This window comes from Microtus ochrogaster, unplaced genomic scaffold (genome assembly GCF_000317375.1).
Source record: "Microtus ochrogaster isolate Prairie Vole_2 unplaced genomic scaffold, MicOch1.0 UNK15, whole genome shotgun sequence".
NCBI lineage: Eukaryota > Metazoa > Chordata > Mammalia > Rodentia > Cricetidae > Microtus > Microtus ochrogaster.
Window position 1 is genome coordinate 1,149,107 of NW_004949113.1, and position 16,309 is coordinate 1,165,415.

Consider the following 16,309-nt stretch of genomic DNA (forward strand, 5'->3'; position numbering starts at 1 on the left):
AAAAAAAAAAAAAAAAAAAAAACCAAAAAAAAACCTCACTTGCTAGTTTTCCAGAGTAGCCAAGTTTGAATCCAGTCCCCATGTCATGTGGCTCACAATCACTCATAACTCCAGTTCCCCAAGTACACAGACACATGTGGCTTACACTCAGACCCTCCATAACAAATAATAAATCCTCAAAAACAAAACAAAAAACAACCAAAAACCCACCAACCTTGGCTGCTGGGTGGAGAATGAAACGGAGGTGTTGAAAGTGGAAGAGAGTGGCCAGGGATGAATGATGACAGGACCAGACCAACTTGGGGACCATGGGATGGGGAGACAGACAGAGCAAGGAGGTCTTGGCTATAATGAAGCTTCTGATTTGCTGTGATACCACTAGGACAAAAGAGAAGCCAGTGATCAGGAGTATCTCTGCTGTAGAATATCAGTCTAGAGTTCAGTGAGATACTGGGGTGTGGCCCAATGGCAGAGCACTTGTCTAGCATGGACAAGACCCTGGGTTATATCCCCACATCACAGATGGATGGATTGATGGATGAATGGACAAACGGATGGATGGATGGGCAGACAGAGATGCCAGCCCAAGACTATCCACTTCTTCCATGCCCGCAGGCAGAAGCTGCACGAGGCTGATCTGGAGCTGCAGAGGAAACGAGAATACATTGAGAAGTTGGAGCCTCCTACTGACAACAATAGTAAGTGGGGTTGGGGTTCAGCAGTAGTCAGGGCTAGAGGGAGCTCAGAGTGCAGCATGGAACTTAGAGACCTTGTTTGTTCTGCAGCAGCTCGTCGAATTGAGGAGCTGCAGGACAGCCTGCAGAAGAAGGATGCAGACTTGCAGGCCATGGAGGAGCGCTACCGCCGCTATGTGGACAAGGCACGCACGGTAAGGATGCTAGGTGTACCACTATCTGCCTCAGGTCCTGCTCCTTGTGCTTCCCATCAGTTCACATCTCCTGGCAGTTTATACATCCCTGCCCTCTGCATTCAAACCCATTATACCACACCATGTCGTATCCCAGGCTTCTGCATGGTGCTGAACTGTCATATTCTTTGCACTCCAGTGTGTCAAGGGGGTCTGCAAAGAAGCTGTGGGCCGTAGCTCAGTGGTAGAACTTCTGTCTTGGATCTACCAGTGAGGTGCTGGAAACATTGCTGAGTGATAGAGTGCTTGTCTATGATCTGCCAGCCAGGGGCTCACTAACGACACTTGCTTAGCAGGCAGGAGACCCTGGGTTCAGTCAGTCACTAGCATTCCAAAGAATAAGTAAATATATCACATAAAGCCAAAGAGGAGGCCTGGGTGGTTCAAGTCTGTATTCCCAACTATTCTGCAGGATTAGGTGGAATGAAAAATAAAGAGCCAGGCATAGTGATATACTCCTTTAGTTCTAGCACTAGGGAGGCAGAGACAGGTAGAGTTTGAGGTCAGTCAGACTAGATGAGATAGACAGACAGACAGACAGACAGACAGAAGGAAAGAGATCTAGATGTGGTGGCACCTTGTGACTCAGGCAAGAGAATCATAAGCTGAAGGTTGATCTGAATGAGACCCTGTCTCAAACAAAACAAAATAGTGCTGGTGGTAGAACTATGTTGCCTAGTCTGTGTGAGGCCTTAAATTCAATCAGTCCCCAGGACTTCAAAAAGTCACTGTTATTATAATCAAGCTCATTCTCCTGTAATTTTTTTCTAATCCCTAGGTCATTCAGACCCTGGAACCCAAGCAGCGGCCACCCACTGGGATGTCCCCAGAACTCCAAACCCTGAGGAAACAGCTGTGGGAGCGGAACATGCGAATACGGCACCTGGAGGTAGGTATCCTTGTGCCTCCATGTGGCCATCCGCACACCCAAGCCCCTGACTCTTGCTCTCCTGGCAGATGGACTATGAGAAGAGTCGGAGTCAGCGGGAGCAGGAGGAAAAGCTGCTCATCAGTGCCTGGTACAGCATGGTATGTGGGCTGCCTCCACGGCTGGTGTGTCAGGCTCACACGGCTTAGGTAGGCCCACTTACTCCCTGTCAATCATACCATCTCTCTAGGGTATGGCCTTGGAGCAACGGGCTGGAGAAGAGCAGGCTCCTGCCCACGCCCAGTCCTTCCTGGCACAGCAAAGACTGGCCACCAATGCACGCCGAGGACCCCTGGGACGCCTGGCTTCTCTGAGCCTTCGCCCCGCTGACAAACACTGACAGACTTCGACTTCCTGCTGCCTGCTGGAGTCCTCCAGCTCACATGGGACCCAGCTTGACTGAGGTTGTGATGTCTGCCCTTTGCTTCCTTAGCTGGGAGAGAAGGGGAGAGGCAGGTAGCAAGTGGTGCAGGCCAATCCTTTTTAGCAATGTGATTCTTATCCTTGATTCTTCTTCTGGGTCTCATACTACCTGGGAAGAGCCTGATTTTATATTTGAAAAGAATAAAGATTTTAAATCTATCGTGAATGGACTCTGAACACCATGGTAAGGAATAGAAAGTGGGCTAGGGACACAGACTGTTGTTTCTTTGAAAGCCTTGTCTTGTCTTGCATTTTTTTCCCTCCCTCCCTCCCTCCCTTCCTCCCTCCCTTCCTCCCTCCCTTCCTACATTTTTTTTACATGTATGAGTGTTTTGTCCTTGTGTATGTTTATGTACTATGTATGTGTTTGCTGTTTACAGAGGCCAAAAGAAGGCATCAGATCCCTGGAATTAGAGTTAAGGATGGTTGTAAGCCACCATGTGGGTTCTAGGAGTTGAACCCTGGTCCCCTGGAAGAGGAGCCAGTGCTCTTAATCACTGAGCCATCTCTCCAGGTTCTTGTCTTGCATTCTTATGGGGTTTTTGCTTGTTTTTTTGTTTTGTTTTGTTTTGTTTTGTTTTGAGACAGGATTTCTCCCCCTGGCTGTCCTGGAACTCAGTCTGTAGACCAGGCTGGCCTAACTCACAGAGATCTGCCTACCTCTGCCTCCCTCGTGTGAAGATTATAACGATGTGTGCCACCACTGCCCAGCTCCAGCTTTTCAATGCTAATAAAGTGTGCGTGACCAGTAACACAATGACAGATGAGAATGGTAGAGTTTTTGTTGTTATTATTGGTTTTAAGAAGCTAGAGAGACTGTGCTGTCTAATCATGCACGAGCTGAGTTTAATCTCCACCAACCACAAAAGCCTCTGATGGTGGCTGCATGTGCCTGTATCCCCACTTTGAGGGGTTGGGGGACAGATCAAACTTGAGAGCACACTGGCCAGTCAGCCTAGTCAAAAACAGTGAGTTTCTAGCCAGACACGGTGGTAAATACCTTTAATCTCAGCACTTGAGAGGCAGAGGCAGGTAGATCTCTGAGTTCCAGAACAACCAGAGGCACATAATAGACTCGGTCTCTAAAAAAAAAGGGGGGGCGTTCAGGAAGGCGGCGGGCCTGACCATCTAAACACCTAGGAAAGGACAGGCCAGACAGGCGTGTCATGTGCAAGGCCCTGAGCTGAGAGCTTGCTTGGTGGGCAGAGACTGGTGTGGCTGGAACCGAGTGAGGAAGAAGTGAGTGCCAACGAGGAAAGGGAGGCCCTTGGGATCTTGTGGCAGTGGGGGAAGAGCCCTAGAAGACTCAGAGGAAGCCTGGGACAAACGTGGGTGTTTCTAGGTGCCCTCTGGTGGCTCATGCAGGAGGTGGCAAAGCTGAAGGGACAAGCCCAGAGGTGACTACCTAGGAGATGTGTTGTGGGCTCTGGCCAGGGTGAAGAGGGGCGCTGATGTGTGGAGAGTAGGTCAGAGCGTTTCAGGTTTTCACAACTATGTGTATCTCCAGTTCCAGATCCATCATCCTCTTCTGGACTCAGAGGAACCAGGCAAGCAAGTGGTACACAGACTTACATGTCGGCAAATGCTCATACACATAAAATAATAATTGCCTAACCAAGAAAAAAATTAACAAAGCAGGCAAACCTGTCATGCCTGGGCTGGGGGCAGGGTAGCACAGTGGCAGAGCCCTTGCCTGTCTTAGCTAGTATGCAAAAGGACCTGGGTTGCATCCCCCAGCACGGTACTCAGAGGGCTACAGTGCTGAGAGAATTTGAAGTTGCTGGTACTTGGAGCAAGGGGAAAATGGTTGACAGTGGCTAACTTTGTGATGAGTGGGTCTGGGGTATAGCTCTGTTCCTATGACTCGTCTTTCCTGCTGAGAGCTCTGATCACCTGGTAGCATTTCTCTCTCACTAGTGAATAAAACCTACGTCAAGAAAGTCTGGAAGGCGAGGTGTGGTGTGAGTTGCCTTTAAGCCCAGCACTAGGTAGGCAAGGAAAGTGAGTGTGAGCTCCAAGAGAACCTAGTATTTATCAGGGATACAGGTCAGTGCACAGTGATACCCTGTATCAAAAAAAAAAAAAAAAAAAAAAAAGAGCCCAGGGGGCTGGAGAGATGGCTCAGCGGTTAAGAGCATTGCCTGCTCTTCCAAAGGTCATGAGTTCAATTCCCAGTAACCACATGGTGGCTCACAACCATCTGTAATGAGGTCTGCTGCCCTCTTCTGCAGACACACACAGACAAAATATTGTATACATAATAAATAAATAAATAAATAAATAAATAAAAGATTTGTCCTTTAAAAAAAAAGCCCAGAGGAATTTCCAAATCTTATAAATTTATAAATGATCAAATGATTTGGCCAGAGACACCACTTCAGTGTTAACCATTTATTGAACACAAACTATAAACCAACTGCTTTAAATACACCACTTCGTTTTTGTTTTAATCCTCATAAATTCATTAGGTAGGCATTCAGAGTTCCACTGGAAGGGAACAACCCAGGTTGCTGGTCAGGTGCTGGTGTTTGGGAAGCAAAGCCACTTAAAAGAAGCTGGGAGTAGATTAAAAAAAAAAAAAAGCAACAGCAGCTGTGAGAATATGGACCCCTAACACCACCAGCCCCACTGGGAGAATAGCTGGTCAAAATGGGCAGGTCGCCTTTCTGCAGACCTTGGTGGTCGTCAGTATGCCCTGTACTGTGGGTGTCCATAGGGGTCCAAGTTCTAGGGTCTCAGGCCGGACTCTCTTCCTCCTCTCCAATAGGGCTGGGCAGCCAAGGCGGCGCTGGAGCCCGGGGCCCTGGAATGGGTACGGTGGTGAAAGGTTCAGCCGTCGGCCCCGGGATGGGGGCAGGTGGTTCAGGACATGCGGGGGGCTCGAGCTCGGGCTCCCGCAGGCTGGGGTCAAGCAATGGCTCTCCACAACCACACTCAACCCCTGAGCTATCCGCTGCGCCTGCACACCCGCAGCTGGCCGCCGTGGACGCCTCTGACACGCAGCTGTTCTTACGCCTCAACAGCGACAGGCGCCGCCCCAGCGGACCCATAGAGCCTGCACCCAGCGGCAGGAGGCGCTGCAGAAAGTCCCCGTGAGCCTCTCCCAGTGGGCCGTCCACGCCGTCCAGCCGCTGGAACTGCATGTCCTCCTTAGCCAGCCTGCAGGATGAACAGGGGTCAGCACTGAAGCCTCGCTCCTTTGCGTTGGTTTATTTATTACTTCCTTTTAGATTTTTTGGTGTTTTTGTTTTTCTTTTTAATATTTTCTTTATTATTTATTATGTGTACAATGTTCTGCCTGCATGTACACCTGCAGACCAGAAGAAGGCATCAGATCTCATTACAGATAGTTATGAGCCACCATGTGGTTGCTGGGAATTGAACTCAGGACCTCTGGAAGAGCAGTCAGTGATCTTAACCTCTGAGCCATCTCTCCAGCCCTGTTTTGTTTTTCGGGACAGGGTTTGTTTGTGTAGCCTTGGCTGTCTTAGTACTAACTCCCCAGACCAGGCTGGCCTCAAACTCTGTAGATCCACCTGCCTCTGTCTCCTGAGTGCTGGGATTAAAGGCATGCGCCACCACTGCCCGTCTAGTTTTCTGGTATTTGTTTAGTTGTTGTTGTTGTTTTATTTTTTATTTTTTAAGTAGATTTTCAGGTAGATTAAGAAAAAGAGGGGAATTCTCAGAAGAGTTTCCAAAGGAGAAATGTCTTCTCTCTTCTCTCTTCTCTCTCTCTCTCTCTCTCTCTCTCTCTCTCTCTCTCTCTCTCTTTCTCCCTCTCTCTCTCTGTGTGTGTGTGTGTGTGTGTGTGTGTTTGCTGTTTGTTTTGACAGTCTCACTGTGTAGCTCTCACTGGCCTGAAATTCACTATGCAGTCCAGATTGGCCTCAAACTTGGTAAAGGAACCTCTACCTCTGTCTCCCCTGTCCTGGGACTGGCTAAAGATACGTGCTATCAAATCCGGAGCTATCTAATCTATCTATCTATCTATCTATCTATCTATCTATCTATCTATCTACCTACCTACCTACCTAGCTTCTTATCTCTGTCTGTTTAGCGGTGTTTGAGATGGAAGAACTTCTTGCTTGGTAGACTAGACCCTACCCTCTTCCTGGTCTTTCCCTTCTTGATCCGCAAAGGGGGGGTCCGAAGCACCTGAGATTTACCTATCTCCTCCCACTCCTTTGTGTCCCTCTGAAAGACCTAGCCACACTTGGCTCTACCTTGTCTCTCAAAGTCTTTAGATCTGCCCCAAGTCTCCAACTGATTACCAGTTCGCACCCCAGTCACAGCCTCAACTTGATCTTTCTATATAGCCAAACTCCTGATTTCCTTGGCTCCACCTCCCGAGTGCTAGGATTCCTCGTTTACGCCACCTTTCTGGGTCAAAGAACCTAGTTTGGTTACTAGAGTACCCGGATTAACCCCTCATACCACAGACCCTCCGAGGCCAGCAGAGCCCTAAGCCACGCCCACCGCTCTAACTCACGCTATATCAAAGGTGGAGCCCTGGAAGGAGGGCTGCTGCCTCAGGAAAGCGGTGGCAGCGGTGTAGGGCGCGCGAGCCTCGGCCGCATCCCAGTATAAATCTTTTTCCAGCATAGCCAAGTCGTCATACATCTCGTCCACGGCTAGCATCGACACCTGAGGATGTGGACACGCAGGGAGGGGTAGGTGGAGCCCTCATGGTACGTGATCAAAGAGAGAAGAGTGTTTAGGGTGAGGCCTAGGCCAGTCTGGGACCACTTAGGAAACCAGCCACCAAGAGGAGACTCTGACCTGGAAGTTGCGGTCAATAAGAAAGTTGGTCTCAAAGTCGTCATCGTCCTCTCCAAAAGGGTTGATGAGCTGCTCTGCTACCTGAGTCCAGAGAAAGAGGCAGGTGGAACTTGGAGAATCTTTTCACACCCCACACTTCCATTCCGGGCCCCCGGCCCCACCCACCTTAAGCCAGCCAGCGTAGAAGAAGAACTGCAGTAAGGTGAAGATGGGAATGCACAGGTCCAAGGTGTGGTCTTTGTAGCCCTGTGCAGGGTCTAGGAATTGACGGCCGATGAGGCAAGCAAGGAAGTAGCTGTACACTGCGATGGTCACTACCTGGGGGCGGGGCAAATGAAAACGAGATCACGTCTGACCCCCACCCATGTGACTCAGGGAGTCTCGGAAACATCAGGACCAACAATGAACAAAAGGATGGCTGAGTTTTAGCTGGCTTTCAGTCCCTACACTCTTTTTAATTGAGAAATGATCTCTCTATGTAACCTACCCTTGGTTCTCTGGGTCCTCTTGCCTCAGTTTCCCGAATGCTGGGAAGAGATGTGTGCCATTATGAGTGACCTCCATTTTCCCTTAAGAGGAATAGCGTCTCCTATACTAAGTATAAACGGACGCACGGAGAAGTTACCTGGGTGTAGACGAGGGGTATGCTAATCCAGTCGTAGTGAAACAGCATCCCACATTTGCTCCGAAACGCATTCAGCTCCTACGGACAGATGCGAGTCATGAAGGGGTTGAATACGGAACTCATGTGGACATTAAGTATGCGTACGCGGATGGAGAGGGTCACATATTAGGCGAGTGTTTCCAGGAGCTACAGGGTATTTGGTGGTGATGTACAACTGGGTGGAGGTACCATGGACTATAGGGCTGCCCCAATGGAAATAAGTGTATTGGTAAGGGTGTTTGGAATATGGACGCGTGGCAGGTGTGGGGTCAAGCCGCCCTCGACCCACCCCAACGTGCACAGTTTCCCTGTTATTGTAGAAGAATGACTTCCTTGCAGGCCCACCTCCAGCAGCAGCTTAAGGGCACTGTTGTCGCGGATGCGCCCCTCTCGCCGCGCCTGCGCCGCCAGGTTAGAGAACCACACGCAGGGCACCCAGTACTTGTTGTAGGATGAGTTTAAGTTCTCGAACTTCTTGCGCTCCTCGCGGGTCATAAATCCTGGAGGGGTGTGATCTGGGGTTACTCGCACCGCTCTCCTGTCTGGCCCTGCCATCCTCTGGCCAGAGACTCACCAGCCTCCACCACGTGGTCTATGGTGGGGAACCGCTTGAAGACGGCTGTGCTGACGGACCGAAGGATCAGCACCGCGGAGAGCCCTGCGTAGCGCATGAGCGTGCGCCTGTAGAGGCGGCCTCGATCGTCGCGCCCATGCACCGTACCGACCACCACGCACATGAGTGCGTCCGGCAGAGGCATGCACAAGTACTGGTTCCACCAGCGATGCACCACCAGCGTGACGTAGAAGCCTGAGAGCAAGCCAGAGACAGAAGCTTAGCAGGGATTCGAGGGCCAAGAATCTGGGAGCCCAAGCCATGGAACTGGGATGAGCTAGAGCTTGTATCACTGACATCTGGAAAAGGCTGGTCACCCTGGCCACACGGGTCATTCGGCCTAAGAAGGTATCTGGCCCTGACATCCAAGAGGTTGGAGCAGGCTAGGGTATTCTGAGATGGGGGATTGTATCCCAATATGGTAATGGAAACCTAGGGCCCATGTTAGGGCCATGAAGGAACATGTTCATGTTCCTCTGACCCCAGGGAATCACTGGGCTTGGGGTATCTGGATTGAAAATAAGATGAAGGCACTGGTGTGTGGAGGTGGAATGTACACCAGGGACATCTAGATATATTTACCACAGCAGCCCCTTATACCCTGAACCCTGGTTAGGAAGGAGTTTAGCCTTGGGCCCGAGTTACATGAGTTTCAGGCCAGTCAAAGTTACACAGTGAATGACCCTGTCTCAAACAACACACACATAAAAAGAAAGAGTTTTGGCCTTATGTGAGTGGTCATCCCATCCTTGTCACGTGAGGTTTCTGTGGGGCCAGGCTGAATTTGAATGGAGTCATATTTGGTCCCTAGAGGATAGTAATCTGATGCAAACATAACTAGCAACTAGCGATAAGTCTGTGGGTGAGGTTATCTCGGAGTATACCCTTAACTAGGTGATATCCAGTGTCTCAGGATGTGGAGCCATGTGGGCATCTTCAAGGTGTGGATTCAGAAGTGGGAAGTGGGAAGCCCTGGGGGTTCGATTTGGGTGAGGCGCCTTAGAAGGGTAGGAATGGGAGTCTCCAAGAAGCATGGATGGAAAACAGATTTCCCCTGCAAATAGGACACTCGGGGGGCGCAACCTCACCAAGCACGAAGGAGACAGGGATGAGGCTGGCGTACTGGTCGCAGTACATGACAAGCTTCTCGAAGTAGCGCTTCTGCTCTTCTGCCAGTAAGAAGCTGCGGGACAGGGAATGCAGTGGCTATAGGTCTCTGCCCCACTCCCAATCCCTTCCATCACGGGACCCAGCTCCCCTGGCACCACCCCAGGTCTTCTCACCGATAGGCGGCGCTCAGCGCCATGTAGAGCCCCAGGAAACACAGCAGTTCTCGCCACAGGAGCTTGTAGATGCTTCCGCGCCACAGCAGCAGCAGCTGCGAGAAGCCACCGAAGCGGGCATTCGCCACTCGGGCTGTGTAGGTGACGGTCATCGCTGCGTCGGGCCAGTGTGGCCAGTGGAGAAGGGGTTAGCCTGGCCCCCCGGCCTGTGAGCCAAGGGAAAAAGGCTGGGAATGGATGATCCTGGGAATTTCAGTTGCAGGTGCCGGCCGACATAGCCCACTGTCCCCATTGCACTAGGACAGTTCCCACCCCCTCCGGTCCCTGACTCTCCCGAATTCCCTTCTGCCAGTCTTGCTCTCTCCTCCCCTAGACTACTGGTCCACGCCTCTTGGATTTTTAGTTAGATCTTCCACCTCCTAAACCCTTGGATGAATCTAGTTAATTTTTAAAATGCCTCCCACGCCCCCCCCCATCCCTTTCACCTGTACAGCGCTCAACCTTCTTAACTTCCCGAGTCCTCAGTTTCTAAATCCTCAGAGCTTCAACAGCCTTCCCCCACAACTCATTGCTCACTCTCCCAGCTTTGGTTGCCTCTCTCCACTCCCTTGAGCCTACAGTCTGCCTTTGCAGACTGGGGTTACTATCCCCCTCATATCCAGAACTGCTCTGAATGGAGCCTTTAAGGCCCCAGGTCCTCAGTCTGTTCCACAGCCTCCCTATCTCCCGACAGGACTCCCCCGGTTCTACCCCAGACCCTCCTCTACCACTTCTTTCTTGCTGTCCCTCCTAGCCTTCCCCAATGTCCCCCAGGAGTCCTGTCCAAAACCTGCCACTTCCCAAGGCCCTTTATTCCCCCAGGCCTAGTTCTTCTCACCTGTGTTGAGGGTGGCGGTACAGGGACAGACAGGGAAGGAGACTGAATGGGAGGGTGGCTTCAGTGTTGGGTGGGGCTGAAGCCAGACTCTGTGCAGGAAGGGACCTGGGGAATGGGCAGCCCCTCCCAGGTCCATCCTCTCTAGCTCGGCTGCAGTCTCAGAGCTTTGTTTGGAGAAGGTCTGCCAGTTTGTCTCCTGGGCAGGGAGGGGGGGCGGGGGTGGGTAGGGTGGTGGTGGTGATGGTGGTGTGTGTGTGTGTGCGTGTGTGTGTGTGTGTGTGTGTGTGTGTGTGTGAGATCTGCCTGTACTTTCTTGCTCCTTTTTGTCTCCTTCCCTGGTAGGGAGAAGGAAGCTACAGCTGGAAGAGGGAAGAAGAAGCTCACACACACACACACACACACACACACACACACAATGGCTAACAACCTGGGTCACCTTCGGTTACCTGTGATTACCAGCTGTCATAGAGATGCATGCCACACCATAGACCCAGGCACACAGTCAGCTTCCCCTAACACAGCTTTACTTAACCCGCGTGGCCCTTCACAGGGTCACACAGAGACTTTCAAGGTCAGCCAGGTATGCTGGCAGCTAAGACAGGAGGACTGTCATGAGTTCTAGGCTAGCCTGGGCTAGAGAGTGGGACTGAGTCTTCAAAGGCCGAAAGAGGGGCTGAAGAGATGCTCAGTGCTTACCATATACTGCTGTTGTTGAGTTTGTTCCCAGCTCTGGTAGCTCGCAAGCACCTGTGACTCCAGCCCCAGGGGATCCAAGGGCACCTTGTACTCAGATGCACATATCCCCACACAGGCATAAAAGCATATACACATAATTGAAAAGATAGGGCTGGAGATTCGGCTCAGGGGTTAAGAACTTATACTGCTCTTGTAGAATGTGGTACCTAGCACCCACATTGCTGTTTACAGCTGTCTGTAACACCAATTCCAGGGATTCTTATGCTCTCTTGATTCCTGTGTGTGTATTATAAAAAAATCATGTGTGTGTGTGTGTGTGTGTGTATTATCAAAAAAGTGCATGTGTGTGTGTGTGGGTATGTGTGTGCATAGAGATGGCTCAGTGGTAAAGGCACCTGCTATACAAACCTCATTCTTGCCTCCTTGGGCATTTGCTCATGGAGTGTATGTACATACATGCAGGCAAAACATCCTTACAATAAAACATAAACAGCCTGCTGGTGTTGGCACATGCCTTAATCCCAGCACTTGGGAGGCAGAGACAGGCAGATCTTTGAGTTCAAGGCCAGCCTGGTCTAGAGTTTGGTTACAGAGTGAATTCCAGGACAGCCTGGTCTACACAGAGAAATCCTGGCTTCAGGGGCAATAAAAGAAGAAGAAGAATTCACCTTTTTTAAATCCCAGCAACCAGAGAGGCAGAAGCAGGCAGAATATGTGAGTTTGAGACCAGCCTGTTATACAGGTTTACACAGAGAGTTCCAGACCCCTCCCCTCAAAGTGTAAAGGTGCATATCTATGATCTTAGCTTTCTTTGGGAGGCAGAGGTAAGATCATATAGAGGAGATAGACACCAACCTGGGCTACATAGTGAATTTGGGGTAAGCCTCAGTTTGCTACATGGTAGATTCTGTCTAAAAAAATAATGCTGGGCAGTGGTGGTGCACACCTTTAATCCCAGCACTCGGTAGGCAGGGGCGGGCGATCTTTGTGAGTTCGGGGCCAGCGTGGTCTAGAGAGTGAGTTCCAGGACAGCTGGGGTTAAACAGAGAGACCCTGTCTCTAAAAATCATGTGTGTGTGTGTGTGTGTGTGTGTGTATTATCAAAAAAGTGCATATGTGTGTGTGTGTGTGTGTGTGTACATAGAGATGGCTCAGTGGTAAAGGCACCTGCTATACAAACCTCATCACCTGGCCAGGTGATGGTGTTGTATGCCTTTAATCTCAGCACTCAGGAGGCAGAGGCAGGCGGATCTCTGAGTTTGAGGCCGGTTTGGTCTACAGAGTGAGTTCTAGGTCAGCTGGGCAATACAATAAAACCCTGCCTCCAAAAAACAAACAAACAAACCAAATCAAGCTAAACAAAACAAAAAGCATGACATGAGTTTAATTCCTCATATAAAGAAAACCAGTTCCACAGAACTGCCCTCCGACCTACACACACACACATACCAGTCCGACGGCACACAAGGAACATGTAGCCGCACACTCTTCCCTCCACTGGAGCAAGTGGGTGGAAGGCAAGTGAGACCTGGGAGCAGCCAGTTCTCAGCTCATGGGCCCACACTAGGTGCTCCAAACAGCCTTACAGGAGGGCAGAAGAAGTGGGCCTTCCTGTAAGCTCTCACCATATGACAAGGACTCAGTAGAGAACAGTCACCCACGCCTTCCCATCCACGGCCACAGACTTCATATTCAGTTTGAAGTCTCCTTTTCCTCTATAAAAGACACATCCAAAGTCACATGAGAAGTGTGGGGGACCTTCCTCAACACAGTTGGATACAACCCTAGGGTCAGAGCAGGGCCTTGGTGATGTTTGCCAGTTTGCAAGGACTGTGTGTGGGTAGCTTAATGGTGGAAGACTTGCCACGCATTTGTGAAGCCCTGGGTTCCAACCCTAGCATGGCAGGGGGATTACAACAGGGATCTCTTCTTAGTATTTTCACCAACTAAAACCCTGGTGACATTAATGCATTTGAACACAGTATGTTTAGGCAGTCTTGGTGGCGTATACCCATAATCCTAGCATTTTGGAGGCTACGCATCAAGGGCAATCTAAGTAATATAGCCAGGCCCTGTCTAAAATTAAAAAAGCCTCCTCTCAATGCTTCCTCCTTTATGTGCTGTTATGTGCTGTGTACAGAAACACCCAGACACATACTTAGGTTTCATACTCAACAATGCCCTGAACACACAACTAGGGACATAAATCCTTGTCCCTACATTTGGCACTGATTCGAGACAGATGTTCTCTCTTCAGAGACACACCAACAGGAGGGCCACTCCCAGACTGGCACAAAGAACATGCCCACTGCCACCCCCAACTCCAAGCATGTCCACAGATACATGGGTATGAGAGGGGCAGAGGCTCAGGGGTCCGACCTGGGAGGGGCACTCTGAGGTTCCCCCATGAGTTCCTTAGCAGCAGAAGTGGGAAGGCCCAGTGCAGCATCACTGGGAGGCCCATCTGGCCAGGACACAGTGTTCCCAGGCTGGCAGATGTCTGCCCCACCTGGGTAAATTAGGAACCAGCTTGGGCTGGCCACCTTTAGACCTATATCTCCGCTGTCCAGCTGCCCCACAGCCTATAAACTCCAGCAACGACAGCGGACTGAGGTGACATGGCCAGCTGTAGGACCTGGAGATCAGACAGGCTGTTCTTTGACAGACTGCCCTGACTCCCTAGCATGTGTCCTTGAGCTCCCTGCCTCGCGCGTCTCTTCTCCCCCAGCACACACGTTCCCACACAGTTCCTGCCCCCCAGTGGCTCTGGAGGGCAGGTTGCCTGGTTCACATGCCCTCTCACTGCAACAGCAAGTGACATTTAATGAGGGCTGAGCGGGTACTGGAGAAAAACCTGTGCCAGCAGGGGAGATGGTTCCTGTTATCCCACTAGCCTCGAGGGCAGACCACATCTCCAGGATCTGAACCCAGGTGATGTGGGCTTGGAATCTGTGGTCCTTCTGTCCTATGGCTGCCTGTTTGTTTACATCTGCCACTACAACATGCCCATACCAGCTTGCACACACCCAGAGTCCAGTAGGAGGACAAGTCTAAACGCATAAATGGGTTCCCCTTACATGCATTCCCCAGCACGCCTAGACCCTGGGTGGACCAGGAACACTTCTGAGTCATGAATGTCTTCCAGCACCCCTTCTTGTCCCCTCAAACTAAGCACTTGTGGAACTTGAAAACACCCAAAGTCATGTTTTATTCCCAGTTTCTTAAGGTGTCCAATATATTGGTTGTTCAGAGGGTACAGGGAAGGGCAGGGGGTGCTGGTCTGCTAAGTAACTTCCTCAAAGGTGTGTTGTCTGAGAATTTGTGCCACAACTCAGGTCACCAATTTAAGGGCTGTAAGACTAAAGCCCAAACAGCTGGAGGCCTGTATTGGGGAACCTCAGGAAACCTTCTCTGAAAGCAGGTTCAGCCTAAGGGAACCCTAACATCTTCTGGCTCCTGCCAGTCCTCATTAGTCCCACCCTAGGAGCGGCTGAAAGCATCCCAGGAAGGCAGGAACTTGGGGCGTGTTTGCAGATCTTTAATCCCCAGTCTGGCAGGCCTAGCCTCTGCCCAGGGCACCCACTAATTCCCAAACTAAACAGCAGGTGGTGTTGGGCTCACTGCCTGCTTAATCTGTTCCCTACCAGCCTGGGGCTGGCCAAGGGGCCTAAAGATTCCCACACTCTGAGCCTCTGCCTCTTTTTTTTTTTTCCTTTTTTTTGTTGAGATAGGGTTTTACCTGTGTAATAGCCCGGGCTGACCTGGAATTCATTTTGTAGACCAGGCTGGCCTTGAACTCATAGAGATCCTGCCTGCCTCCGCCTTCTGAGGTTAAAGTTATGTACAAACACACCTGGGACACTCTGAATTTTTAGGGAAGGGTCCAGATGCTTGACTATAGGCTTTGCAGCCCTAGAAAGGATATCTTTAAGACCAGGCTTCTCTTTACCCAAGACAGCCTCTTTCCACCGCTACCATAAACCTGCATCACCATAGGTTTGCTGCAGACGGATCCCTGTGTGTGTGAGAGGGAGACAACTTTTGTACAGTGTATGATCTGCGGCTGTACACAGGCGCTTACCTACCCATGCCTCCATTAACAAGGAGTTATTTATGATTATTTTATTGAGGAGTGTGAGGCAGGGAGAGGTGGGGGGCATTGCAGCCTCCCCAGGCCCCACCAGGGGGAACAGACCCCCTCCCAACTTCCCACCTCCTAAGTGGCTCCCCCGTACTGTGGGGGACTTTGTGCAAACTCTGCCCCATGGGGAAAGAGGAGGGTGTAAAACAGCAGCAGCTGGGATGAGTGGTGTGGTGTTACTGGGTGCTGGGGGGCTTGTAGGGCTCCAGGAGCAGGGCAGAGAAAGTGTTGACTTTGTCGGCTCCCCGAACCTCGTGGGGTAACAGTGGCAGCTTCACAATGTGAAAGTCTTCATACAGGTCTTCCATCTGTAACCAGGTTAGAGAGAAGAAAGCAGAGATTAAGGGCACAAGAGGTCTACACAAGGGGTGACAGGTTAGGCAGAGGCCTCTTGATATGGTTAAGTGCGGTGGGGCTAGCAAGTCCAGGACTGGACTAGATGTCATGCTTCCTGGTGCAGCTTTAGTCCTCTGGATACAGAAGGCCCGGGAGCAGAAGGTCATCAGGAGGCATAGAGGTCAGACAGGACTGGGGGCAAGGCTCTGCAGAAGAGTACTGCTAAGCATGTAAAAAGCCTCAAGTATTATCCTCAGTAAGACCAAAGTGTGCACACGCGTGTGCTTCTCACTCCCCCCGCCCAATTACTGAGCTGCAGGCCCAGTCCTCAGAGATAATAAGGAATAAAATAAGCAGGATTCTTGGCTGGGCTGGAGCCGGGCAGGTGGGCACACCTGGTCCAGGTATTTGGCCTGGATCTTGTGGCGAGCCTCACACATCTTGCAGGGTTTTTCAGGGTCGGGGAAGACAAGCTGGTTGACAATGATGTTGTGGGTGTCGATCTTGCACTTAGCTAGCTCCTGGATCAGCCGCTCCGTCTCATACAAGGACAAGAACTCAGCGATGCACACACAGATGAAAGTTGTCTGCTCCTGTGGGCACAGGACAAGAGCAAGGGACACGTGGATGAAGGTCGTCTG

General features: G+C 50.9%; 3 protein-coding genes across 12 annotated transcripts in view; 1 reads left to right on the plus strand and 2 right to left on the minus strand.

The window, feature by feature from the left end:
* Positions 1-2,573, plus strand: part of Hook2 (hook microtubule tethering protein 2) — a 14,402-nt gene extending 11,829 nt beyond the window's left edge. For 7 of the 10 annotated variants that reach the window (XM_026789201.1, XM_013353732.2, XM_005366986.2 and 4 more), the window contains 5 exons: positions 616-698; positions 786-889; positions 1,707-1,817; positions 1,886-1,957; positions 2,047-2,573. In XM_026789201.1, coding sequence (XP_026645002.1) covers positions 616-698; positions 786-889; positions 1,707-1,817; positions 1,886-1,957; positions 2,047-2,196 — 520 coding nt within the window. In that variant the 3' untranslated portion in view covers positions 2,197-2,573. The remainder of the gene's footprint in view (positions 1-615; positions 699-785; positions 890-1,706; positions 1,818-1,885; positions 1,958-2,046) is intronic. The other 3 variants (XM_026789196.1, XM_026789197.1, XM_026789198.1) reach the window with 2 other exon arrangements.
* Positions 2,574-5,014: 2,441 nt separating this feature from the next.
* Positions 5,015-9,770, minus strand: Best2 (bestrophin 2). The gene is made up of 9 exons (XM_005366989.2): positions 9,619-9,770; positions 9,424-9,518; positions 8,297-8,530; positions 8,068-8,222; positions 7,684-7,761; positions 7,224-7,376; positions 7,059-7,139; positions 6,769-6,923; positions 5,015-5,438 (listed from the first exon to the last, which is right to left on the minus strand). Exons 1-9 carry the CDS (start codon positions 9,768-9,770, stop codon positions 5,015-5,017), a joined length of 1,527 nt encoding a protein of 508 aa, XP_005367046.1.
* A 5,528-nt stretch (positions 9,771-15,298) lies between these two features.
* Positions 15,299-16,309, minus strand: part of Asna1 (arsA arsenite transporter, ATP-binding, homolog 1 (bacterial)) — a 9,764-nt gene continuing 8,753 nt past the window's right edge. Inside the window, exons 6-7 of the mRNA XM_005366990.2 lie at positions 16,064-16,261; positions 15,299-15,640 (exon numbers count right to left, since the gene is read on the minus strand). Coding sequence (XP_005367047.1) covers positions 15,509-15,640; positions 16,064-16,261 — 330 coding nt within the window. The 3' untranslated portion in view covers positions 15,299-15,508. The remainder of the gene's footprint in view (positions 15,641-16,063; positions 16,262-16,309) is intronic.

What these genes read in the sequence shown, in the direction of transcription:
- Best2 (XM_005366989.2), bottom strand. Translation starts at nt 9,770, where the DNA reads ATGACCGTCACCTACACAGCCCGAGTGGCGAATGCCCGCTTCGGTGGC. An exon ending in GCGCTGAGCGCCGCCTATCG is followed by an intron (nt 9,519 to 9,618) that starts GTGAGAAGACCT and finishes CCTGTCCCGCAG; the next exon opens with CTTCTTACTGGCAGAAGAGC. An exon ending in CCCTGTCTCCTTCGTGCTTG is followed by an intron (nt 8,531 to 9,423) that starts GTGAGGTTGCGC and finishes GCTTGCTCTCAG; the next exon opens with GCTTCTACGTCACGCTGGTG.